The sequence below is a fragment of the Ambystoma mexicanum genome, chromosome 2q (assembly GCF_040938575.1).
Source record: "Ambystoma mexicanum isolate Mex_15411 chromosome 2q, UKY_AmexF1_1, whole genome shotgun sequence".
NCBI classification, from domain to species: Eukaryota; Metazoa; Chordata; class Amphibia; order Caudata; family Ambystomatidae; genus Ambystoma; species Ambystoma mexicanum.
The window spans coordinates 310,586,102-310,611,604 of record NC_090924.1 but is presented as its reverse complement, the minus strand read 5'-3'; the positions used below and the strand labels follow the sequence as shown (position 1 = coordinate 310,611,604).

General features: G+C 48.5%; 1 protein-coding gene across 1 annotated transcript in view; it reads right to left on the bottom strand.

Annotated features, from left to right (window-relative positions):
• Nucleotides 1–25,503, bottom strand: part of LOC138568695 (uncharacterized) — a 1,243,988-nt gene that overhangs the window by 231,696 nt on the left and 986,789 nt on the right. The window contains exon 88 of the mRNA XM_069646472.1: nucleotides 20,545–20,678. Coding sequence (XP_069502573.1) covers nucleotides 20,545–20,678 — 134 coding nt within the window. The remainder of the gene's footprint in view (nucleotides 1–20,544; nucleotides 20,679–25,503) is intronic.

Genomic DNA, 25,503 nt, shown 5'->3' with positions numbered 1-25,503 from the left:
ATAGGCAAAGTCTCCCTTAGCTCTAGCATAGGGCACGTCAAAGTGGCAATGTGAGCCAATAATAGGCATAAGCAGCGTAGGCGGGAGGGTCGCATGTGAAATCTATGAAAGGTACTAAAGCAGGAAAACAGCACTTACTCCAGCATGGACCCACCCTGGAATTTCAAAGCCAGCCACCCAACGTTCCTCCAAACACAAAAGTAGAACATTATCTTTTAACGCTACAGCGCAAGGTCCATGCTGTCTGTTCCAAGGAGTCCAAAAAATTAGTTCCACCCGCCCTTTCGGGACACAGTGTCCGTTCCCGGTATTTCCTGGTACGAAAGAAGTCAGGAGAAGTAACGTATTCATTCGCCAGCATTAGATCTTTCATAAATGCACATGCTCTTTGAATAGATTATAAAGCAGAACACACAAGCATACACTGCAAAAGTGTCGGAGGTAACAGTCTCACCTTCAGGAAAAGTACACCGTATGCAAAGAGATGGCAAAGAACAGCTTGTCTGACCCTGAATCCCTGTCCACACAGTAGAATCTTGTGAAGGTATGGACCAACCTTCATGTGGCCTCTCTGGAGATGTCCAACAACGGGACACCAGAGAGGAAGGCAGTACTGAAAGAGAATGCTCTCATGGAGTGCACTTTAGGCTGACCAGGAAGCAGCCTGTTAATGAGGCAGTGACAGTAAGAAATACAGGCGACAATCAGTGAGAGATGGAGGATTTGGACAGCCCCTAGCAAATGTTAGACCAAAGGCCACGAACAACTGAGAGGACTTGTGGATTTGTTTGGTACGGGCAACATAATACTTCTAGGGTCACATGACGTTCAGCAAATACAGCAAGTGTTCCGCTGGAGTAGAGGGCAAAGCAAAGAAGACAGGCATGACCAAAGGTTTGCTAAAATGGAAAGACAAAGGTGCTTTAGACATGAAGGTAGAGTTTGTTTTTAACATGACCTTGGACTTGTAAAACACCAGGTAGGGTGGTTTGCATTACAAAGCCTGGATAACACCAGCCCTCCTGGCAAAGGTGATGGGGACCAAAAAAGCAGTCTTCCAGCAGAGGAAGTTTATGTCCTCTTTGTATAAGGGCTTGAGGGAGGACCCATAAGCTTGGAAAGAACAACGCTCATCTCCCATGCCAGTGCCGCCGTCCAAACAGGTGGAAAAGCCTGGTAGAAATTCTTTAACAAGGAGATGGGACCATAAAGACGGTGTGGCCGAAGCGAACGAAAACCTGGAAATCGCTGTCAGATGGACTTCAATGAAAGAATGCGAAAGACCACTGTGGGCCAAGGACAGAAGGTACGGTAGAATGTCCTGAGGTAGGAAGTGAAAAGGATCAACTTGAATGGCAGCAACACCAGATTGTAAAACACTTCCCCTTGTGGTGATAGTAAGAGAACGTAAGAGAAAGTGGAGGGTGCGTAAGCCTTTGCCAGAACATCACAGCAATCCTGAGGCATTGGAATGTGAACATGCCCAAATTCTAGCAAGCCGTCAAGTTGAGGGAGACTGGGTCGTGGTCTAGCACCGCATAATTGTCCCTGGAGAGGAAGTCAAAGACAGCAAGTAGATGGATTGTGCGTGCCGAAGAGGGTTTGAGGAGTTCCGAGAACCAGAATTGCCAGGCCAGGGCCACCAGGGTCAGTTTGCAATGCTCTCATCTGAAAGCATGCAATACCATGAGGATGGAGGGAATGGGTAGAGAAACTTGCCTGTCCACGAAAATGCGAAGGTGTCCCCTAGGCTTCTGGCTTAGGGGATACTGCTGGCGAATGCTCTGCCCTTTGAGTTCTCCTTGGTGGCGAAGAGGTCTATTTCCAGAACACTCCACGTCTGATAGACGAGACCAAGTTGGTTGTGGAGAAGCTCCTGCTCGTGGCAGGATCACAGTACCCTGCTTAGGGAATCGGCAAATGGAATTTTGGATGCGAGACAGATGAAAGGGGCATAGGAACATCCTGTGGGTCACGGCCCATTTCTAGAGGGATTGGGCTTCCACTGAGAGGAGTGGTGACCAGAAACCACCTATTTTAAAACATGTAAAACATGGTCATATTGTCCATGAACACCGAACCACCTTCCCCTGTAGAGGGAGGCGAAAGAACACAGCTCTCAGTTCGAGAATGTTGATGTACAACAATTTGTCAGATGGAGACCATGGGCCTCTGGCATGATAGCTGCTCATGTGCATGATCTGGTGTGTAGGGGGGGTGAAATGACTCACCGTGGACGAGGTTGGCAGACACCGACCACCAGAGCAGGGCAAGGCGGAAAGGGCATGTGAGTGTCAACTTGTTCCATTTGCCTGAGACTTGCTTCCAGTTGGTGCCCAAGAATTCCTTTAGAGGTTTCACCCTAAGCCTGTAATGCTGTATCAAAGTCCTCCAAGTCAAATTAAGATAGGAAATCTCTGAGATGAAGCTGTGTAAGGATGTGTTATAGTGTGACCACCCTGAAAGTTTGTGAATGTTTATTAGATGAAGGACTAGAATCATACTCCAACAGCCAAATTTTTTTCGTAACAGGAAATACCTGCAAAAGACACTGTGTCGCCAATGGGCGTGAGGAACATGTTCTATGGATCCCTTGTAGCAGAGAGCATGGACCTCGCGGTGGAGCGTTAAAAGATGATGTTCCACTTTTGTGTTTGGAGGAAAGTTGGGCAGTTGGCTTTGAAATTCAAGGGCGTGTCCATGCTGGAATATGGACAGTACCCATACCCAATTGTCTGTGGCAATACTGGACCATTTGGAGAGGAAGTGGGAAAGATGCCCGCCTACAGTTGCGGTGCTGATAGGCTGCCTGGTTGTGCTTGTTTACTTGCTTGACCCCTAGATTGGGAGGAACCACGTCGCTGCTGGTTGCCCCTGTAGGGCTGGGACTCTTTCCTGTAAACGTCTCCAGAAGGATCAGTGTTTAAACAAAATAATTCGATTGGAAAGACTGTTTAAAGTCCCTGTTGGAGCTTGAAAACCAGGCTTTCCTGAACGAAAGGACAACCAGCGGTGCTGTAGGGCATCTAACAACCGGGCAGTATCAGTGTCCGTTTTGATTACCTGGAGAGTGTCATCGACCTTATTGCCAAGGAGATCCTCACCATTAAAAAGCATATCTACGACCTTAGCTTACACCCCTGGCTGGAAGTTGGTAGCATTCAACCAGCCCTGTTGACACAGCACCACACTGTTGCCCCTTTGTCGGAAGCTGGTGTCAGCGATGCCCACTGCAACTAAGATGGTGTGGCCACAATTGGCCTCACCCTCAAGAAGAAGCTTAAAAGCCTCCTCCTTCTTATTGACCAGTAAGAAATCCAGGATGGGGCCCAACTTCTACCACAGTTTTCTGCCGTAGCGAGACAAAATGGCCAAGGAATTGTCAGCTTTAATCATAGTGGCTGCAGCGGAAATAACACACTTATCAAAAGTGTCCAGTTGTTCTTTATCAGGTGGAACAGCACACAGGAAGAAGGGTTGGCAGAGCGTTTGCGTGCAGCTGCAGAGACCACCAAATCTGGGCTGGTCTTGGTTGACAGGCATTTGGAGGCACTGTCAGGGGCTTTGAATTTCTTCTCAAACATGTCCTTTTTAGTAGGAGCAGTAAAGGGGGCCTTCATCATGAGATGTCATCAAGCACAGGGATAGATACAATCGTCTTTCGTGCCTGTTCTTGGTGTTGGTACAGGAAGCCTTCCTTCCTTTGTTCCCCAGGTAGCAGTTCAAACATTCTAGTAGCCTTGGTCATGAGAGAATGAGAAGTACCAATCTGGTCAGGTGGGGAATCTCTGAAGGGTGGATCATCAGGCTCACCATTCGCAGGAACAAGATCATCAAACTCATACATTGTAGTATGAGTAGAAGCTCCACTCTGAGAAGCATTGTCCCCAGTGTCAGAATCAGGGAGCTCAACAGGAAGATGCAAATGCAATGGAGAGAAGCTCTCGTAGAAGTGGCGTGGCCAACAGAACTCTATACTGCAATTCAGACATGAGAGTCTGCAGAGTAGACAAGATATCCAGTGACAAAAAATGTGCCTCTGATTGTCTGGGGGCAGGTGCAGGCTGAGGAGTAGCCAGAGCGTGAGGAGTACGTGGTGGCTGCATGACAGGAAATGGTTGCATTGGAACAGGCTGTCCAGGCGGCAGCGAGGTAAGGACATCCCCTTCGAAGGGATTGTGTCCTCCGACGTATTCCTTATCTTTGATAATACGTTTCCAGCTTGCTGGCCTCGGAAATTTTTTCTGTAGACGGTGCTGCGCGTCGACGTCTGCCGAGTCGATGTCCCTCGATGGCCACCGTATCGGCAGCGACGTCACCATGCCCATAAATAGCCACGCGCTGCGTACGTTGCTCAGTTCCGTTTTTCCGCGCTTCGTGGGGCCTCGGAACGTCGTTGCTCAGTTCAGTCAGGATAACCCTCTATATCTACTCGAATAAATACCAACTCGTTCTTGATAGCATCTTCATCGGAACCGACGACGCCGCGATCCGGCTTCAAGAAATGTCGAGACTGCAGTAAAAAAAATGTCCATAACGGATCCACACAGGATCTGCTTGTGGTGCTTGGGAGCCGAGCACCATTGTTTGGAGTGTGAGGCCAGCATGTCCATGACGGCGAAAGCCTTGAAGGAGCGCAAGGGGAAGCTCGAGAGAGGTAAGTCAGTCAAAACCTCCTCGAAGATTTCTTCGGCTGAGTCGAGGCATTCATCTCCTCGCCGTCGAAAACATTCCCATTCTAGATTTCGAAGTAGCTCCCACCATTCGTCGGGATCAAGACACTCAAAAGAGAGACGTCGAAGATCCCCTTCCTCGTCTTCTTCTGTTTCCCCAGAAAACACAGCTCTCAGGCTGAGTGGGAGGAATTCAGAAAGAAAATGTTAAGCGTCTTTGAGAAAGTGGCCTCGACCCCCTCGAAGACAGCTGAGGGTGATACCCCGGGTGAAAAACCCAAAAAATCAAAACGCCGTGAGTCGCTGCACCCGGCGAAACATTCCACCTGAGAGCGCCACGAGCCATCGGGTAAGAAGGCACCATCTTCGACGCCGTCGTTGAAGATTCCTTCGACGCATGGATCGGCGCCATCGACGCCGTTGTCGAAGGGTTCTTCGACGCATCGGTCGATCGACTCGACGCCATCGTCAACGCCGACATCGACGCCGATGAAAGAGAAGACCAAGGCTACTCCACAGCCAACGGTGATTCCAAGGGCCTCTGGCATGACGCCGAGACCGTCGTCGACATCCTTGAGTAGGATCCGGATCTCTCGAGTTCTTCGAGACCTCTTCCAGTTTTCTCGACGCTGTTGTCGGCGCCTTCGAAGCCGGTCACATCGGCGTCGACGACATCGACGTTTTCCCGCCCAATAATGACGAGTTTGGCTCCTTCTGCCTTAGAGATGGGTTTTACACCATTTCAGAGGTCAGAGTACCCTGGACTATCTTCAATTTATGAAGAGGGGGAAGATTCTGACCAGGAAACATTTGGGTTGCAGAGGACCACACTGCCTATTTCAGAAGATTTCACCTCTGAAAAAAGAAGGTTGAAGGACCTACAGGAGTCACTACATGAGGCAAGTGGGCTGGACACTTCCCCAGAAGTGGAATTTGTTAAGCCAGACCCAGTGGAACATGCCGAAAACACCCTATAGAACCGTTATGGCAAGAATTATTGAATTTATGGGTTGGTCTGGGCCTTTGTCTGTTTTTCAACAGGATGACCTGACAGACATATTAGACAAAGGTCCACAGGAGGACCCTGTGGTCCCCTTCCATGCAGCCTTACAAAGGAAAATTACATCTAATTGGGAAACTCCTGAAGTTATCCCTGCGGTCAATAAAAGATTGTCAGCCAAGTATAGGGTAGCGGCTGCTCACCCTGAATACTTATCAAAACACCAGACTCCAGAGAGCTTGGTGGTCCAAGCAGCAACTTCATCTAGCAGTAGGACCGCTTACCCTACTGTCCCACAGGATAGAGATGACAAGAGGTACGATTCTATGGCGAATAAAGTCTTCTTTTCTTGTAGTATGGCGTTGAAGTCCATCAACGCCACCTGTACGCTCGCCAGGTTCAGTCACACACTGTGGGAGTGTGCTTCATCAGCGGCTGACTGCATACCCGAAGGAGAGGAAAAGGAAGCCTTCCTTAACATTATTAAAGATGGCAAAGATGCCATGTGCGAATCACTTCAAACTGGCATCGATTCCGCTGACAGTATCAGCAGGGCCATGGCGGCAAGTACAACAATCTGCAGGCATGCGTGGTTGCGAAAGTCTGGCTTTGCTCCAGATGTACAGGCCAGACTTTTGAATATGCCCTTTGACAGCTCTTTGTTATTTGGAAAGAAGGCTGATGACAGTCTGGAAAAGTTGCAGACATCTAAAGCAGCGGCAAAATTGTTAGGAGCTGCAATCCGCCAAACGCCTTTTCACCCCTCAGGAACCTCTGGAAGAGGAAAGTCCTTTCGCTATTATTCCGCATGCGGGAAAGGCAGAGGACAGCCGGCTCAAAGAGGCCAAAGAAGACCTACCCGAGGTGGACGGGTCAAAAATACTAAAGCCGCAGCAGCAGCAGGTGCCTCTTTACCCTCGGCATCTGCATCAGCCGCCCCCAAACCACTCTGAGGCCTCTCCACACAAAACACCTGTAGGGAGCAGGTTAACTCACCATCTGACGGAATGGCAGGCTATAACGTCAGATGCTTGGGCATTGGAGACAGTTGCCCAGGGTTACTGCCTACCCTTTCTACACATCCCTCAGAGTCATCCACCGGGGCACAGCTCTCTAAAAGTTCCAGATCCGCTCCTCTTGCAGGAGATTATAGACCTGCTAGAGAAAGGTGCCATAGAACCGGTACCTGTAGCGGACAGGAACAAGGGCTGGTACTCCCCCTACTTTCTCATACCAAAGAAAGACGGAGGACTGAGACCCATCCTGGACTTACGAGAATTGAACAAGTTCCTCAGGAAGGACAAGTTCAAGATGGTAACTCTCTCTCAGATCCTTCAGACCCTCCAGCTCCAGGACTGGCTGGTATCTCTGGACCTTCAGGATGCTTATTTCCATGTGCCAATCCATCTCAAACACAGGAAATACCTGAGGTTCGCAATTGGCGACTCATTTTCAATTTCGAGTTCTGCCATTTGGGCTGACCTCTGCCCCGAGGGTCTTCACCAAGCTAATGTCGGTAGTGGCTGCAAGTCTAAGGATGGAAGGGATCCACGTCTACCCCTACCTGGACGATTGGCTGATCAGAGCTGTATCTTCGGAACAAGCTCAGATCCAGCTAGATTTTGTCTGCCACTTCCTCCACAAACTGGGCTTCTCCCTCAATTTAAAGAAATCACAGATGATACCATCACAGAGACTCCAGTTCATCGGAGCAGTCCTGGACACTTCCCTGGGAAAAGCCTCGCCACCAGAGGGGAGGGCTCAAGATATTCTGCAGATGGTCAACAAATTTCAAAATGCCCAACATCTCCCAGCCTTCGACTTTTTGAGATTGCTAGGCCTCATGGCATCCTGCATCTTCCTTGTGCCAGAGGCTCGCCTGAGAATGAGATCTCTTCAGTGGGCACTGAGAACTCAGTGGTCGCAATTCTTAGGGAGAATGACAGATCTCCTCCGGATTCCGGACAAGGTAGCCCGCGACCTTCAATGGTGGGCCTATCCAGAGAACATCTTGAAAGGAGAACTGTTTTGGCAACCATGGCCGGAGATAACAGTAGTCACAGACGCCTCACTCACGGGGTGGGGAGCCCATGCCATCGACTTGACCATCAGCGGTCGTTGGTCTCCATCGGAGTCCAGACTACACATCAACCTATTAGAGCTGAGAGCGATCAGACTAGCGCTGAAAGCTTTCCTGCCATCTGTACAGGGGAAAAATGTCCTGATAATGACGGACAAAACGGTGGCCATGCACTACCTCAACAAAAGAGGAGTCGTAGGATCACTGCCATTGTGCAGAGAGGCAATGCAGCTCTGGTTTTGGGTAATTCGGGAAGGAATCTCTTTATCGGCAGTCCACCTAGCCGGAGAGAAGAACTTGACAGCGGACGCTCTGAGCAGGCAGAGCACAGTCTCCCACGAGTGGAAGCTAGCTCAGGAAGTCCTTCAAGAGATCTTCGTCCTTTGGGGAACCCCTCAGGTGGATCTGTTCGTCACAAGCACCAACAGGAAGTGCGATCTGTTCTGTTCAAGGGAATTTCCCCCGAGAGGAGCTCTAGGGGACGCGTTTATAGTGGATTGGGAGTTTCCACTCCTTTACACGTTTCCACCAGTCCCTGTTATTCCTCAAATGATCAGGAGGTTGAGAAGATTCCGGAAAACCATGATCCTAATTGCCCCGGACTGGGCCAGGAGAACGTGGTACCCGGACTTTCTAGATATGTCCATCTGCCCTCTAATCCATCTTCCACTCAAAGAGAATCTTCGAAGGGATTGTGTCCTCCGACGTATTCCTCATCTTAGATATCTCCTTCCAGCTCTGCTGGCCTCGGAACATTTTTTCTCTAGAGGGCGCTGCGCGTCGACGTCCTTCGAGTCGATGTCCCTCGACAGCCGCCGTATCGACGTTCGACGTCATCCTGCCTATAAAGGCCGCGCGCAGCGTCCGTTGCTCAGTTCCGTTTTTCCGCGCTTACTCGGTGCCTCGGAATACCGTTGCTCAGTTCTTAGTCAGAATAATCCTATTTACCTCGAGTTATTCGATCCGTACTCGATGGCTTCCTCGTCGGAACCGACAACTCCTCGATCCGGCTTCAAAAAATGCCGAGATTGTGGGAAAAAGATGTCGTTGACCGATCCTCACAGAATTTGTCTGTGGTGCTTGGGAGCTGAACACCATTGTTCGGAGTGCGAGGACTGTATGTCCATGACAGCTAAGGCCCTGAAGGAGCGTAGGGGGAAGCTGGAGAAAGGTAAGACTTTTAAAGCTTCTTCTTCGTCGACGAAGTCAAGACATTCGTCTCCTCGTCACCATTCGCGCTCCAGGTCTCGGAGTGGGTCTCATCACTCCTCGAGATCGAAGCACTCGAAGAGGAGACGTCGAAGATCCCCTTCTCCGTCTTCCTCTTCCTCTGTTTCGCCAAAAAGAATCCCTTGCCCCACGAAACATAGTTCCCGGGCTGAATGGGAGGAATTCCGAAAGAATATGATGAGCGTCTTCGAGAAAGCGGCCTCGACCCCCTCGAAGACTGCCGAGAGCGATGCTCTGGTCGAAAGACCCGAAGGTCAAAAACTCCGCGAGTCGCAGTACCCGGCGAAAGAAACCTCTCGAGCGCGTTTCGAACCCTCGAGCAGGACTATGACCTCCAAACCTTCCTCGAAGGTTCCGTCGACGCCGTCGACGAGGGTCCCGTCGACGTCGAGGTCGATGTCCTCGACGCCGTTGTCGAGGGGACCTTCGACACATGGGTCTGTCGACTCGACGCCGGCCTCGACACCGGCGTCGACGCCAAGAAAAGTCACGGTTTCCACACATCCAGTGAGAATCCCCAGGCCCTCGACGTCGATGACTTCGATATTGTCGAGTAGAATTCCAATTCTGTCGAGGTCCTCGAGGCCTCCACCTCTGTTTTCGACGCCACGCTCGAAGCCTTCGACGTCGGCGTCGACGACATCGACGCTTTCGAGGCCAATAATGACAAGTTCGGCACCCTCTGCCTTGGAAATGGGATTTACTCCCCTTATGAGTTCAGAACAATTGAGAACTATATCCTCAATTTTAGAAGAGGGTGAATTGTCTGAACAAGACATATTTGAGTTACAGGGACCTGTAACCCCAGTTAGAGAGGAATTTTCCTCTGAAGAGCGCAGATTAAAGGATCTTCATGATTCTTTACATGAGGCAAGTGGGTTAGACACTTCCCCTGAGGTGGAGTTTGCTAAGCCAGACCCGGGGGAGCATGCTGAAACCCCCTACAGAGCCTTAATGGCCAGAATTACAGAGTTCATGGGGTGGTCTGCACCTTCACAATCTTTCCAACAAGATGACCTCACGGATATTATTGACAAAGGCCCACAGGAGGATCCTGTGGTGCCTTTTCATAAAGCTCTTCAGAGAAAGATCATGACAAACTGGGAAACCCAGATGTAATACCTGCAGTAAATAAAAAACTGTCTACAAAGTACAGGGTATCTTCCACAGACCCAGAGTTTTTGTCTAAACACCCATCCCCAGAAAGTCTGGTGGTACAAGCAGCATCCTCTACCGATGTCAAGACGGCTTACCCTACAGTCCCACAGGACAGGGACGATAAAAAATATGATGCTATGGCAAAGAAAGTCTTTTCGGCATGTAGCATGGCGTTAAAGTCTGTTAATGCTACTTGCACCCTTGCTAGGTTCAGCCATACACTTTAGGAGTGTGCTTCTACAGCGGCTGACTGCATCCCGGAGGGAGAAGAAAGGGATGCGTTCCTGAATATTATACAGGACGGTAAAGACGCTATGTGCGAATCCCTCCAGACGGGCATTGACTCGGCTGACAGTATCAGCAGAGCAATGGCGGCAAGTACTTCAACCAGGAGATTTGCTTGGTTGAGAAGGTCGGGTTTTGCCCCAGATGTGCAAGCCAGACTCTTGAACATGCCATTCGATGGCTCTTCTTTGTTCAGGAAAAAGGCGGATGACAGTTTAGAGAAACTGCAAACTTCAAAAGCTGCAGCAAAATCCCTAGGAGCTGCAATCCGTCAGACTCCTTTTTGTCCCACAGGAACCTCTGCGAGGGGCAAGTCCTTTCGCTTCTACTCCGCATTCGGAAGAGGTAGAGGACGACCGGCTCAAAGGGGTCAAAGAAGAACTACCCGAGGTGGACGGGGTAGATATTCTAAAGCCGCAGCAACAGCAGGAGCCTCTTTACCATCGGCATCTGCTTCAGCCGCCCCAAAACCACTCTGAGGACTCCCCTCACAGGACACCTGTAGGAGGCAGGTTGACTCAACATCTGGCGGTATGGCAGGCTATCACGTCAGATGCTTGGGCATTGGAAACAATCGCCCAAGGTTACTGCCTGCCTTTCCTACGTATACCTCAGAGTCATCCACCGGGGATCAGCTCTCAGAAAGCTCCAGATCCGCTCCTCTTGCAGGAAATTTTGGACCTGCTAGAGAAAGGTGCCATAGAACCGGTACCTGTAGCGGAGAGGAACAAGGGCTGGTACTCCCCTTACTTCCTCATTCCGAAGAAAGACGGAGGACTGAGACCCATCTTGGACTTGCGAGAATTGAACAAATTCATCAGAAAAGACAAATTCAAGATGGTCACTCTTTCTCAGATCCTCCAGGCCCTTCAGTTCCAGGACTGGTTGGTATCTCTGGACCTTCAGGACGCTTATTTCCATGTGCCTATCCATCTCAAACACAGGAAATACCTGAGGTTCGCAATTGGCAACTCTCACTATCAATTTCGAGTGCTGCCATTTGGGCTGACCTCCGCCCCGAGGGTCTTCACCAAGTTAATGTCGGTAGTGGCTGCAAGCCTAAGGAGGGAAGGGATTCACGTCTACCCTTACCTGGACGATTGGCTGATCAGGGCTGTTTCTCCGGAGCAAGCTCAGATCCAGCTAAATCACGTGTGCCACTTCCTTCACAGACTGGGCTTCTCCCTCAATTTAAAGAAGTCACAAATGATACCATCGCAGAGACTCCAGTTCATAGGAGCGATCCTGGATACTTCCCTGGGAAAAGCCTCGCCACCAGAGGTGAGGGCTCAAGATATTCTACAGATGGTTACCAAGTTCCAGCATGCCCAACGTCTCCCAGCCTTCGACTTTTTGAGGTTGCTAGGCCTCATGGCATCCTGCATTTTCCTTGTGCCAGAGGCTCGCATGAGAATGAGATCCCTCCAGTGGGCACTGAGGACTCACTGGTCACAATTCTCAGGGAAAATGACAGATCTTCTTCAGGTTCCCGACAGAGTAGCTCGAGACCTTCAGTGGTGGGCCTGTCAGGAGAACATTCTGAAAGGAGAACAGTTTTGGCAACCCTGGCCGGAGATAACAGTAGTCACGGATGCCTCACTCACGGGGTGGGGAGCCCACGCCAACGATTTGACCATCAGCGGTCGTTGGTCTCCATCAGAGTCCAGACTACACATCAACCTGTTAGAGCTGAGAGCCATCAGACTTGCGCTGAAGGCTTTCCTGCCAGCTGTACAAGGGAAGAACGTCCTGATAATGACGGACAACACGGTGGCCATGCATTACCTCAACAAAAGAGGAGGCGTAGGATCACTACCCCTGTGCAGAGAGGCGATGCAGCTCTGGTTTTGGGCAATCCAAGAAGGAATCTCTCTATCGGCAGTTCACCTAGCCGGAGAGAAGAACTTGACAGCGGACGCTCTGAGCAGGCAGAACACAGTCTCCCACGAGTGGGAGCTAGCTCAGGAAGTCCTTCAAGAGATCTTCGCCCTTTGGGGAACCCCTCAGGTAGATCTGTTCGCCACCAGCCTAAACAGGAAATGCGACCTGTTCTGCTCAAGGGAATTTCCTCCGAGAGGAGCTCTGGGAGACGCGTTCATAGTGGACTGGGAGTTTCCGCTTCTGTACGCGTTCCCACCGGTCCCTGTCATTCCTCAAATGATCAGGAGGTTGAGAAGATTCCGTCGAACCATGATCCTAATTGCCCCGGATTGGGCCAGGAGAACGTGGTACCCGGACCTTCTAGACTTGTCCATCTGCCCTCCAATTCGACTTCCACTCAGAGAGAACCTACTCTCACAGAAGGGAGGTCAGGTTCTCCATCCAGACATCAAAACCCTCAACCTTCACGCTTGGCTTCTGAACGGCTGAGGTACAAGGATTGGGACCTCCCTGATGATGTTATGGAGGTGTTGCTTTCGCCAAGGAGAGCAGCAACAAAGTCTTTATACCGCTGCCGTTGGAACAGATTTTGCAGCTGGTGTAGAGAACAGAATATCGACCCATTTTCATGTGGTACACCAATGGTTTTGTCCTTCCTACTATATTTGGCAAATTCAGGCCTTCAAGTTGGCACCATTAAGGGCTATCTCGCAGCGCTATCCATCTTTAAGCGTACTGCGGAAGAACCATCCTATTTCAAATTACCCTTGGTAATACAGTTTCTAAAGGGGTTAACCAATGTTTATCCCCCAAGACCATTCCAAGTTCCCCTATGGGATTTAAACTTAGTACTAACTTTCCTGATGGGTACACCTTTCGAACCTCTCCATTCTTGTTCGTTAAGATTCCTTACCCTTAAAACTGTTTTATTAATAGCACTTACATCTGCCAGAAGGGTGAGCGAATTACAAGCTCTTTCTTGTAAACCCCCTCATACAATCTTTCACAAAGACAAAGTTGTCCTGCAAGTGAAGCCTAATTTCCTCCCAAAGGTGGTTTCTGAATTCCATATCACTCAGAAGATTACCCTACCATCTTTTTATCCTCCTCCTCACCCGGGGAAAGAGGAAGAGAGGTTACACAGGCTAGACCCTAGGAGGGCTTTAAGTTTTTACATTAGTAGACTAGCCAGGATAAGACAGGCAGACCAGCTGTTTGTAGGTTACACAGGTCACAAGCTGGGGTTACCAATAACTAAGCAGACCATATCCAGATGGATCATTCTAGCCATTCTGGAATGTTATAAACTGGCAGGGAAAGAGCCCCCTCAAAACCTTAGGGCTCATTCGACCAGAGGTATTGCAGCTTCATCGGCCCTCAAAAGAGGCGTGCCGGTTAAAGACATCTGTGCGGCCGCTACATGGTCGTCTGTCCATACCTTTACACGTTTTTACAATTTGGATTCCTCCTCCAGTCAAGAGACTAGGTTTGGAAGGGCTGTTCTACATTCTATTCATCAATAGAAGACAGCGTGAAGTCAGTACTCCCTCCTCCGAATATAGAATACTGCTATGGGAGCCTATCTAAGATGAGGAATACGTCGGAGGACACAATCCCTTCGAAGAACAAGTTACTTCTTACCTTGTAACGTTCTTTCGACGGGATGTTCCTCCGACGTATTCCTCATCGACCCTCCCATCCATCCCCGCAGTTCTACTTCCCTTGTTGTTGCAGCTTACGCTCCTTCAGGGTGATTAGTCTAGTCCAGACAGTAATACTGTGGGCTACAAAACGGAACTGAGCAACGGACGCTGCGCGCGGCCTTTATAGGCAGGATGACGTTGAACGTCGATACGGCGGCTGTCGAGGGACATCGACTCGAAGGACGTCGACGCGCAGCGCCCTCTAGAGAAAAATTTTTCCGAGGCCAGCAGAGCTGGAAGGAGATATCTAAGATGAGGAATACGTCGGAGGAACATCCCGTCGAAAGAACGTTACAACGTAAGAAGTAACTTGTTCTTCTCTCGCAGAAGGGGGGTCAGGTTCTCCATCCAGACACCAGAACCCTCAACCTTCACGCTTGGCTTCTGAAAGGGTGAGGTGCAAGGATTGGGATCTCCCTGATGACGTCATGGAGGTGTTGCTTTCGGCCAGAAGGCCAGCAACAAAGTCTTTATACCGCTGCCGTTGGAACAAATTTTGCAGCTGGTGTAGGGAAGAGAATATCAACCCTTTTTCATGTGGTACACCAACTGTGTTATCATTTCTACTCTACTTGGCAAACTCAGGCCTTCAAGTTGGCACTGTAAAAGGCTATCTCGCAGCGCTTTCTATCTTCAAGCGCACTGCGGAGGAACCATTGTATTTCAAACTACCTCTAGCGATACAATTTCTCAAGGGATTAACTAATGTTTATCCTCCAAAACCATTCCAGGTTCCCTTATGGGACTTAAATTTAGTCTTAAACTTCCTAATGGGCACTCCATTCGAACCACTTCACTCTTGTTCGCTGAGATTTCTCACGCTTAAAACTGTCCTATTGGTAGCACTAACATCTGCTAGGAGGGTGAGCGAGCTAGAAGCTCTCTCCTGTAAACCCCCACATACAATTTTCCACAAGGACAAAGTTGTCCTACAGGTGATGCCTAATTTCCTCCCAAAGGTGGTTTCTGAGTTTCATATTACTCAGAAAATTACCTTACCTTCGTTCTACCCTCCTCCCCATCCGAGGAAAGAGGAATAAGGGCTACATAGGCTGGACCCAAGGCAAGCTCTCAGCTTTTACATCAGCAGAATGGCTAGGATCAGGCAAGCAGACCAACTGTTTGTAGGATACTCAGGTCACAGGTTGGGACTACCCATAACAAAACAAACCATTTCCAGGTGGATTATTTTGGCCATTCTGGAATGTTACAAACTGGCAGGGAAAGAGCCACCCCAAAATCTTAGGGCTCATTCAACCAGGTGTATCGCAGCCTCTTCGGCTCTCCAAAGAGGGGTACCGGTCCGAGACATATGTGCGGCTGCCACATGGTCGTCAGCACATACATTCACAAAATGTTACAACCTGGATTTCTCCACTAGTCAAGAGACCAGATTTGGCAAGGCCGTATTACATTCGGTCCATCCCTAAAGGCATACATAACATTCTTACTCCCACCTCCAATTACATGCCACTGCTATGGGAGTCTATCAAAGATAGGGAATACGCCGGAGGACACAATCCCTTCGAAGAACAAGTTACTTCTTACCTTGTAACGTTCTTTCGACGGGATGTTCCTCAGACGTATTCCTTATCGCCCCTCCCATCCATCCCCGCAGTAATACTTCCCTTGTGGTTGCAGCTTACGCGCCTTCAAGGTCAATAACCAATTCAGGCCTGACTTTTCTTATGCTACAAAACGGAACTGAGCAACGGACGCAGCGCGTGGCTATTTATGGGCATGGTGACGTCGGCGCCGATATGGTGGCCATCGAGGGACATCGACTCGGCGGACGTCGATGCGCAGCGCCCTCTACAGAAACAATTTCCGAGGCCAGCAAGCTGGAAACGTATTATCAAAGATAAGGAATACATCGGAGGAACATCCCGTCGAAAGAATGTTACAAGGTAAGAAGTAACTTGTTCTCCTTTGTCATCTGAAAAAAAAACCTTCTTGACCCTCGAAGTGTCTATCACATGCTCTAGGATGCCATCATTGGGCACCTGAGAAGGACCAGTGACAGCAGGAGGAACATAAGGAGCCAGCATAAACAGAGACGGTTTGCGTCGAGGAGAGCAGGAAGAAATAGATGGGGCCCATGGACGGTTGGTAGAATAAGGAATGGTAGAAGATGTTGTGGTCGACAAAGTGGTGGCTGTTGTCGATGGAGGTGTTTTCGTCATGATGAGGTCGAAGACTTGAACATAAACGTTTTTGCAGACGTCAACAAGACCGTCAAGAGGGTGCTGACGAGGACGTAAATGGGATGGAAGCAGACTTGCTGTGCTTCATTGCCATCAACAAACAGAGCGTCTTTTGATACATCATCCTTGTGGCTGAAGACGTTGATGAAGCCATCACCGCAGCCGTCATGGATTCAGGCTTTTTATGTGTGGCTTAGGCACATTGACTGCCACATCTTGGGCACATTTAGCCTCGGTCGCATGTTCTCTGCTCGTTCCCTTCGCATGGGAAGCTTCTTTCTGGGCCCAGGGCCTCATGGAATAGGGAGCACGCTCCCGTGGCGGAGCAAAGCGTGGCTCTGAATAGAAGCAGAATATGAGGCCACAGTACCCTCGTGAAGACCACTCACCAACCTTCTATGCCGGTCCCAGAGGGTCTTGTTTGAGAAAGAATGACAGAGGGAACACAAATTGATGTTGTAACCATTTTCACCTTGTCCCTTCCCTCGGGATGGGCTCGGGGGAAGGTGACCAGGGGGTCCCCCCCATACTGCCTACGATCCCATCATCCTCTAGTTTGGGGTTTTAAGTGTCATCCCACCTGGAACCCCAAGGAACAACAGGGGACATTGTCACAGAGTGAAAAGAAAAGTGGATGTGATTTCAATCTTAGATGTACAATTGTAGTGCGTGTGTGAAAATGAGCTAAATAACATGGTGCTAGTGTGTGGTTTTTTGGACACTCACTCCCAGACCGCAATGAAAGTCTACGTTTCTGCAAGCGCAGTTAGGAGGCAGACATGATTTCTGCAACGGTTGCAATATTTTAGCGCAAAGTAGATGAGTTTATTGTGTAGAATATGCGTATTGTTCACTCAAGGAAGAGCCGAGATGGGAGTCAGAGATGTGCAGGTGCATTGATAAGGGGTGCTGGGAACGAGAGCGTGGGAGACGAGCTGGGTTTTTTCACTGTTCCACTCTTGCCTCCCATTCTTGCTGTCTGTCTTTCGGCCGGGGGTAGTCCATAACATATGAGGGGCAGGGATTTGTCCCCCTTAAGAAGAGAGGTTTCCCAATGAGGAGACAGAGATTTGGAACCCTGGGTGTTGAAGTCTCGCTGAGAGGGAGGACGCTGCGCTCCAGACCCTGTTAGTTGATGCGTGATCTCTCTGCCTACCTGCTTTGGGACTGGGTAGTGTTGTCGTGGCTGAGATGAAGCTTTGTCCTACAACTGCCCTAACAGTGATGTATACTTGTTATGTTCTTTCTTGTTCATGTATTCATGTGTAATCAATTGCATTTATTCTCTAGTCATATGTGTGTGTGTGTGCGAAGTGTGAAAAAAGGGCCTGTAAAGAGCCAATTATTTTCTAACTAATGGTTTTAGTGTACATTATTGCCTTTCTGAGACCAAGAACGTTTAGTCCATGTAATGGTGAGAGTAATTCTGAGGTCATTACATGTGTTTGAAAAGCAAAAGAACAATGCAACGAGTACTTAAATGCCACTATTGGTCCTCTGAGGATTTGACCCTTAGTACATGCCGGGCCCGTAAAGAATTGTATGCTACGTACGCTAGCATTCAATTTTGGGATGAAGGGATGAAGGCAGCTGGAGGAATTCTGGAGGGAGGTTTTAACCAGTTGGCACTAGTTACACGGGTTGTACTCCCATTAGTCCTGCTGTTTATAGTTTTTAACTTTACCACAGACCCCATAACTTTATCTGTCCTTACTAGGCAGTGGATATACAAAGCCCTAAAATGTCCCAACAAGTAATTTAAAAGATCTGAAAGACAAGTAAGCTTCCCAGGGTTGAAAAGTGGATTGAGAGTAAACTGCAATTATCATGGTACGATCAGACTATGTTAATCTGAAGGGAAGGAGAGTGGGAGTATGACCTTTTTTTGGTCAGCTTTAATGTCCAAACTGCTGTGATATTGTGAAGTGTATTAGACTATTTGACTCCACCGCAGCTGAATTCACCTCACTCTCTTCATACCACTCTGGATGTAAGTTTTAGGGCAGGGATTGTTTCGTTGTATTGTTTAGGTGTTATATGATCCCCCTTCTATTGGGTCTCCCTGTGTTTCTTGTGTTTTTCCTTATGCTTTTATAATGTTATACAGGATGTTACTACTACATGAGCACCATGGTATTAGGCAGTATCTTGGAAATATGTTATGTTGCCGATCTGGTTTGACTTTGTAGCAAAGCTAGTCTTCCTGTGGTTGTTATTAGCTTTGATTTATTCAATATCAGTTTGTTTTAAAACTAAATCTTCCTTTCTGCCTTGATCGTATTACATGTGTCTGTCGCACATGACACCGTGGGCCACACCATCCTCGTCTACCGCCTCGATTGGGAGATGGGCACTTTGGGCTCCGCGCTGTTCTGGCTCTTCTCGTTCCTTGTAGACACGTGGTTCAGGTGTCTCTTGGAGGCCACTCCTTCAATGGATTCCACAGGCGTGCACACTCTCTCTATGGCTCCTCAATGTTTAAATGAGGCCATTCTCTGTGCTCCTGCAATCAATTCAGACTCAGCCCCCTCCACCACCTCCCATTCCCCTGGCTGGCCTCACCTTGTACTCTAACTGCTCTTGCCAAGTGAGCCAGGAACTATTGTTTCATGTTTTGTCTCTGAAATCACCTTCAAATCCTAAATAAATGCTATCATCAAACACGTACACTTTCAATGCTACAGGTTGAGAACAATACTGCCACTCTTGACATTCTGTCATTTGCAGATTGGATTACTGTCACAGTGTCTAATGGGTATCCACAAATACATTATGAGACACCTCCAAGGAGTCCAAAATAGCGCTGCTTAGATGATCATGTGCCTGGGCTGAAAATACAGCAGCTCTAAAACGTTCCAATGGTGGAACAGAGAATAACCTTCGCACTTCTGTGCTCAGTCCACTAAGTTCTTTGGCAGAATGGCCATACTTTCCTCACAAAAGAAGTAAACCTATACACCCCACTGACGAATCTGATGTTTATTAGCATTAGACACAACTGCATGGGGATACCCCCAGATACAAGCGTGATCTGTGCATACTCCTATGTCCTTCTGGCGATGCGCTGAGCGATCTGCTTTGAAGACCTTTTCCTACAGCTGTACACCTCATCTGTAGGAACAACAACCTTGTTAGCTACTACTTTGAAGTCAACATAGCCTTAGGTGTCGACCATCCCAACCTGCACGCTTGTAGATCAGACATGAGCACTTGGACTAGTCTTCAGCGCTTCTTTTCTTCCCCGCACTTGGTGCGCCAGGACAGCATCCCACGGGCTTGCTATATTGCTGACCTCCATACCTTGCCACCAATGCTTACTTTACCTTCCCTTTTCCCCTAACTCCTCTCCTCCTATGTATTCCTCCCACTCCCTACCCCCGCAGTGCTCTGAAGTGGATTAATTCAAATGCATTGCACTACAGAATGCCAAAATAAATAAATAAATCTGACATCTGGGCTAAGGCTGGGTTGTTAAAACACCAAATTCTAAAGTCAAGTGACGTTTTCGGGATATGCACAATTAGTATGTAGGAGAATAGTACACATATAGATTTCAGTGGAGATAAATTGCATATATGTTGATCATTTAAAAAAAAACGGGTTAGTTTGTGTTGGCCCATAGGTGGCCTCTTCAGCATTACCCAGTAAGGCAGCACTATTTGTAAAGTTTATAGGGGTGGCAATTTTTCATCAGAAAGTCCTCGGGTATTCTTACGCTGCTTAGTTTTGACTCGTGCACTTAAAGTGCCATCATTAAATTTGACTCCTACAGTAAGTGGCTCTTAATAGGCACTGTTGGTTGTGGCTTAGGTGGCGATTTAGCCCCATATTTTTGGCTCATAGGTGGCACTTAACAAACACCATTAATTTTGGCTCAAGTGGCACTTGAGCACTTTTGGCCCATGCATTCAGATTTAGCAACACCTTTACTTTTGGCTTATAGGTGGCGCTGCATCCCCACTATTACATTTTGATCATAAGTGACACTTAAGAACCATCTTGCGATGGCACATCACTTTGACTTGAATATGGAACTTTAGCACCACCATTCATTTTAGCTCCTGTGACTATTATCACCTCTCCTGTGACAAAGGTCGATCCACCTTGCAGCCCATCTCCCAGGTCTTTCTGCCTGAGAACTGGGAAAAGGTCCTGCACCTTTAGCAAAGCCAAAACTGCTGGTGTTTCCAATACTTGTTTTTTTCTATGAGGTGGGTAGATGAGCCAAGCCCTGGTTTAGGTCATGGTTTAGCAGACCCAACTTTAGAAAATTGACCATACTTGTTGGAACTGGTGAGGTGTATGTTTTAGAGATTAGGTTCATACTTACAAGAAATCTGCGTTGCTGATCGCGTTTATATCCTCGTACTGCAAAGCACATATGTATGGTGCAAGAATTGTGAGTACCGTTCCATCCAATTGTGTGTGAGTTTCATTTTGATATCGTTTAACCAGAGCTTGAACCTGCAAAGACATGCATATAAATATGAAAATGGATCTCAAAGTAGCTGTCAAGTTTATTTAATAGCTCACTAAACAAGATGCATTCTGCATGCATTTCCTCTCCATGGTTTTAAAATGTCACAAAAAGAACCCTTCACAGCAACTGCCTGGAGCAGAAAGTGTGCGAGAAAGTGGCAAGTCATTGTAGTACATACTATGCACATTGAATTACATTTGTTCATAACGCATGCAATACTACGTTCTCATTAAGTACACAATACAATGTTGGCATTGCTTCTTGCATGTATGCCACGTTAAATGGTCAATGCAGCTGGAATCTTGTAGATCTGTTCTTTGTTTATTTAAGCTCAGTTCTTACGGCGGAAGGTCCAGAGGTCAGCTTTATGGTAGAACAGGCACACCATTAATCAGTGACTAATCCATTTCCTGAGCTGAATAGACAAAGCTATGGGCATTGAAAGCATATGTTTAATCATAAAAATACAAGAAATGAAAGCCCTAACATTCAAAAGCCCCATATTTGTAGGGCTTCACAGTTTAATGCTCCTTCTGTAAAACAATGCTTCAAGTTGGGCAGTAAAGCAGCGGTAATTCTACCCAGCGGAATTGCCCTTACCATTGTGGTGTCTGGCGGAATTACAACTGCATTATAACCTGTCGGGAGCGCGCACACACCTACGTCTGAAACGGTAATTACCGTTACCGCCGCCCAATTGGCACTATCTCTGCCGACGGAATTGCTGTCATCGCTGGAACAGGAAGCCCAGCAGCAGCCATTTTGAAAACTCAATTCGATCTCAACCCACCACTTCCTGTAGCCATCCAGAGCAACAGGACGCAGTAACCATGACCCAGGACAGAGCAAAGACAAAGGTGCCTGAACACAGGCTCCGAAAACCTTAAGTTCAGCGAGCGGGAGATAGAGGTCTCCTGATGAGGTGGTGGCACATGCGGAGGAACTGTATGGCAGCCGCCACAGGAAAATATCAGGCCAGCGCACATTAGCCATCTTGGCGTCCATCTCCCAGAAAGTGTCAGCCATGGGCACAGTCCCCCTTGATGTGGAGGACTGTTGAAATAGGTGGTAGTCAAGTTAAGCCCGCTGTGGAGTCAAGGGCGTTTTGTGGCTGTTGGGCTGTTTGGCGAGTGGCAGAGTGGAAACCAGCCCACTGGTAATTTAACACAGAATTAGAAACACACTCTTGAGCCCGACCACGTATGGAGAGTCACCGCCTTGTATGTTTGAAAAATACTCGGAAAACCCGGAGAAGCCCAGAGAAAAGGGTAGAGGTGCGTGTGCCTTTAACAAGTGCTGGTCAGCTGGTCAGCTGACTATTTAAGTCCGCATCTGTGACCCTTGCGGCGTGAAGCCCTGAGGCGGAAAGGGCTGAGGACGCTGTTTGACTGTGGCGAGTGGAGAAGGAAGCAGGTAGCAGACTCAACTCAACTCTACTTCATTTACTTCCATAGAACCCGGAGAAGCCCAGAGAAAAGGGTAGAGGTGCGTGTGCCTTTAACAAGTGCTGGTCAGCTGGTCAGCTATTTAAGGCCGCATCTGTGACCCTTGCGGCGTGAAGCCCTGAGGCGGAAAGGGCTGAGGACGCTGTTTGACTGTGGCGAGTGGAGAAGGAAGCAGGTAGCAGACTCAACTCAACTCTACTTCATTTACTTCCATAGAACCCGGAGAAGCCCAGAGAAAAGGGTAGAGGTGCGTGTGCCTTTAACAAGTGCTGGTCAGATATTTAAGGCCGCCTCTGTGACCCTTGTGGCGTGAAGCCCTGAGGCGGAAAGGGCTGAGGACGCTGTTTGGCTGTTTGGCGAGTGGCAAGTTGGCGAATAATGGCGGCGGCGCCGTCCCCTGTATTGAGGACTCGAGCCCAGAGGCGAGGGGACTGTGCCGGCATAATAGACGACACTGCTGTACAGCGTGTTCCACTCTTGCAGAAAGTAAGTCGCTATCACACATGCTCTTCTGACATAGTCGACTGCAATTCTGATCTAAATCATTAACAGGACCATGATCTGGAAGCAGCTATCCATATTCACACATACACTTTGTGCGACACAGTATTTGAACCATCTAGTGTATTAAGTGTAACAACTGAACCCGCTAATTCGCGGGACGAAACTCGCCTGCCTGCTGGCACTGCTGAGGAGTCCTGTGTCGTCCTCGGTGGCGACGCGCTGTGCGCGGCTGGTATGGGTGCCGAGTCCAGCGTCTCTTCGCTGGTGCCTTGCCTCGAGGCTGCAGCTGATGCTGAGGCTGGGTTGTCAGCGTGTGGCGGCGGCGCGCCCGCTTCGGCGTTGCCGGTTGTGTGCGCCGGCGATCCCGTGGACGCTGTCTCGGAGAGACCGGACTACGGGGGGAGGGGGAGGAGGAGTTCGGCTCAGCATGGCCGGGGTGCCTCTGAGCGTAAGGTTAAACAAGGCTCCTGTACAGTGGGAGAGGGAGAGGCTCCCCCTGGTGGAGATCACCGTGCATGAAAAGAATCAGCTTTGTTGAAAGACTGTAACCCAGTGGGACTACAGACCGCAGCGTCTTGTATACATGATTGTTCTCTCTCTAGCCTGGCCTGTGAGGACTCTATGCTTATCGCAAAGGAGTCAGACGTACTGTTCACTGCGAGCTCGCCAGTGTGTGTCAGGACTAAATCGGCTACTGAGTCCTCTAGTGAAACTCATGAAGCTATTGCTAATGATTCCATTCACCAGCAAAGTACTGTAAATACAGGAAGCCAACATTCTGATCAGAGCTTGAAGCTTGATAACCTGATTGAGTCGAATGTGAGCCACATGAATGCTGCAAGAAGAGACTCACTGGGAGTTGTGAATAAGGTTCTACAGAACCTAGTGCCCTTGAACAAAGCATGCTCTAATAAGCAAGCCTTAGAGCAGAGGTTCCCCTGTGGACATTAAGGCTAAAACAGCCTTAAAACGAAATAATAGCCAATTGTTGGGGGCAACGGCCGATATCTGGTCGGAGGTTTGCTACAAACGGCCAAAGACATTTGACCACTTGCCAAATGAGGAGTCGCAGCATGAGACTTCTGACATTCATTTGACCTCCCAAAAGAGACATGCCATATTAAACAGGAAGGCAAATGGGGTTATCGACGAAACATACTGCAACAAGCACTCCTTCCACAATGACTCTATGGACTCTTCATTGATGGAACGCCCGTTCCCCAAAACTTCGCCGAGACAAGGAGTACCATTCTGGCAGATCGCCGAAGCTCAACAGAAAAACTACAAGAGCTGAAATACCGGCTGTGTTGTCCTCGACTGAATTGCAAGCCCTTCTAATGACTTCCTCGTCGATTTCACTGGCCCATTTTATGAAACTCTATGAGAATATACATGAGGCAACTAAAGATTTAACAACTGTTGTGGCAATGATGAACTCCAAATTGATTCAACTGGAAAAAACTTGTGATCGCTCCTATGTGGAGCAACACGAGAGCATTAAAAGATTGGATGCAGCCTTTAATTTAAGAGCGAGAGTAGAAAAAGTGATTCATCCGAGAAAAGGCTGTTCGCAGAAGTTGCCCGAGAGACACTTGCCCTATTCAAATATGAAACGAATCAGTCACTTCGCCGAGTGTGCCATTCTTGAGGGGGAGCAAACTAGTGCTAAGCCCAGACCCCAAGCTGATCAAGAACACATCAAGTCTGTAAAACACCGGCATATTGAAGCTGAGGCCTCGATTGTAAAAGAACATCAATGTCTCCAGTCTTCAATCCCAACATCGATTACTCTGGTAGGAGAAGAGCCCTCAATAGCACTTCCGAAGGGTGTTGCAGCGTCATTAGACGTCGGAAATAATGCCTCAGAGCCTCCGACGATGAATGGTCCCTGCTCTTCGGTAATTTTGTTTGCACCAAGTGTGGCAGACTTGTCCTTCCACACAGCCTTTGAGCAGGCCAGATGTGCCGCCAACAAAACCTGCCATGACCCTCAAACGGCTTCAACCTCAGGAGTCAGCATACAAATGGAACCAACTTCAAAAGATAGAGTAATTCCCTCCACAGTGGGGCAATCTAATGTTTTTCCAATTTTTTCTGGAGGGCTCCATGCATCGGAAAATCTGCGATAATACCACCGAAATCGCAACTTGCTGTAAAAATAATCAGTAAGAAATCAAAAAATCAAAAAGCAAAGAAAAATAATGCTTCAAATGGAGCGCGGAAGTTTCTGCGGAACATTAAATTGGTCCAGATAGTGCCTACTGACTTGGTTAAGACATCCATAGGCTCTGTTCCACCTATAAACCAAGCCCAAATGCAAGGAAATAGTGTAAACTCAATACCTGTTAAACAGCCACAAACTAAGAGTATTACAACAACCATCGACAACGCAATGGAACTACTGGACCTGTCAACTTATGACGAACCCGAATACGTGGAGTCGGAAGCTGCCTCTCCAATAGGCGTTGACTTGCCACACAATATGGGCGAGCACCAAAGTAAGGCACCTCTTCAATGTAAGGAGAAGCCTGCACAGCTGATGGACAAAACAAGGTTGGACAAACCTGCGAAAATTCAACCTTGCATTGATAAGGACGATTGCAGAAATCCCGCCGCAAAATGTGGGTCGCATGAAAGATCTTGTGAAATTATTGAAGTACGGGATAGCAATAATTCTCTGCCTCCTCCTGTATTCAGCCCAGTGTTCCTCACAATGGATGAGAAGAGAAAACAATGCTTAGCCAATTCTCAAGCTGATACACTGAGGAGGCTTCGGTCAAGCTGAAGTCGTAGCAACAAATTAGTAAACGAAAATGATTCCCATGGGGCATTGAACAGATGTACTGCCGTTGAGTCTTTG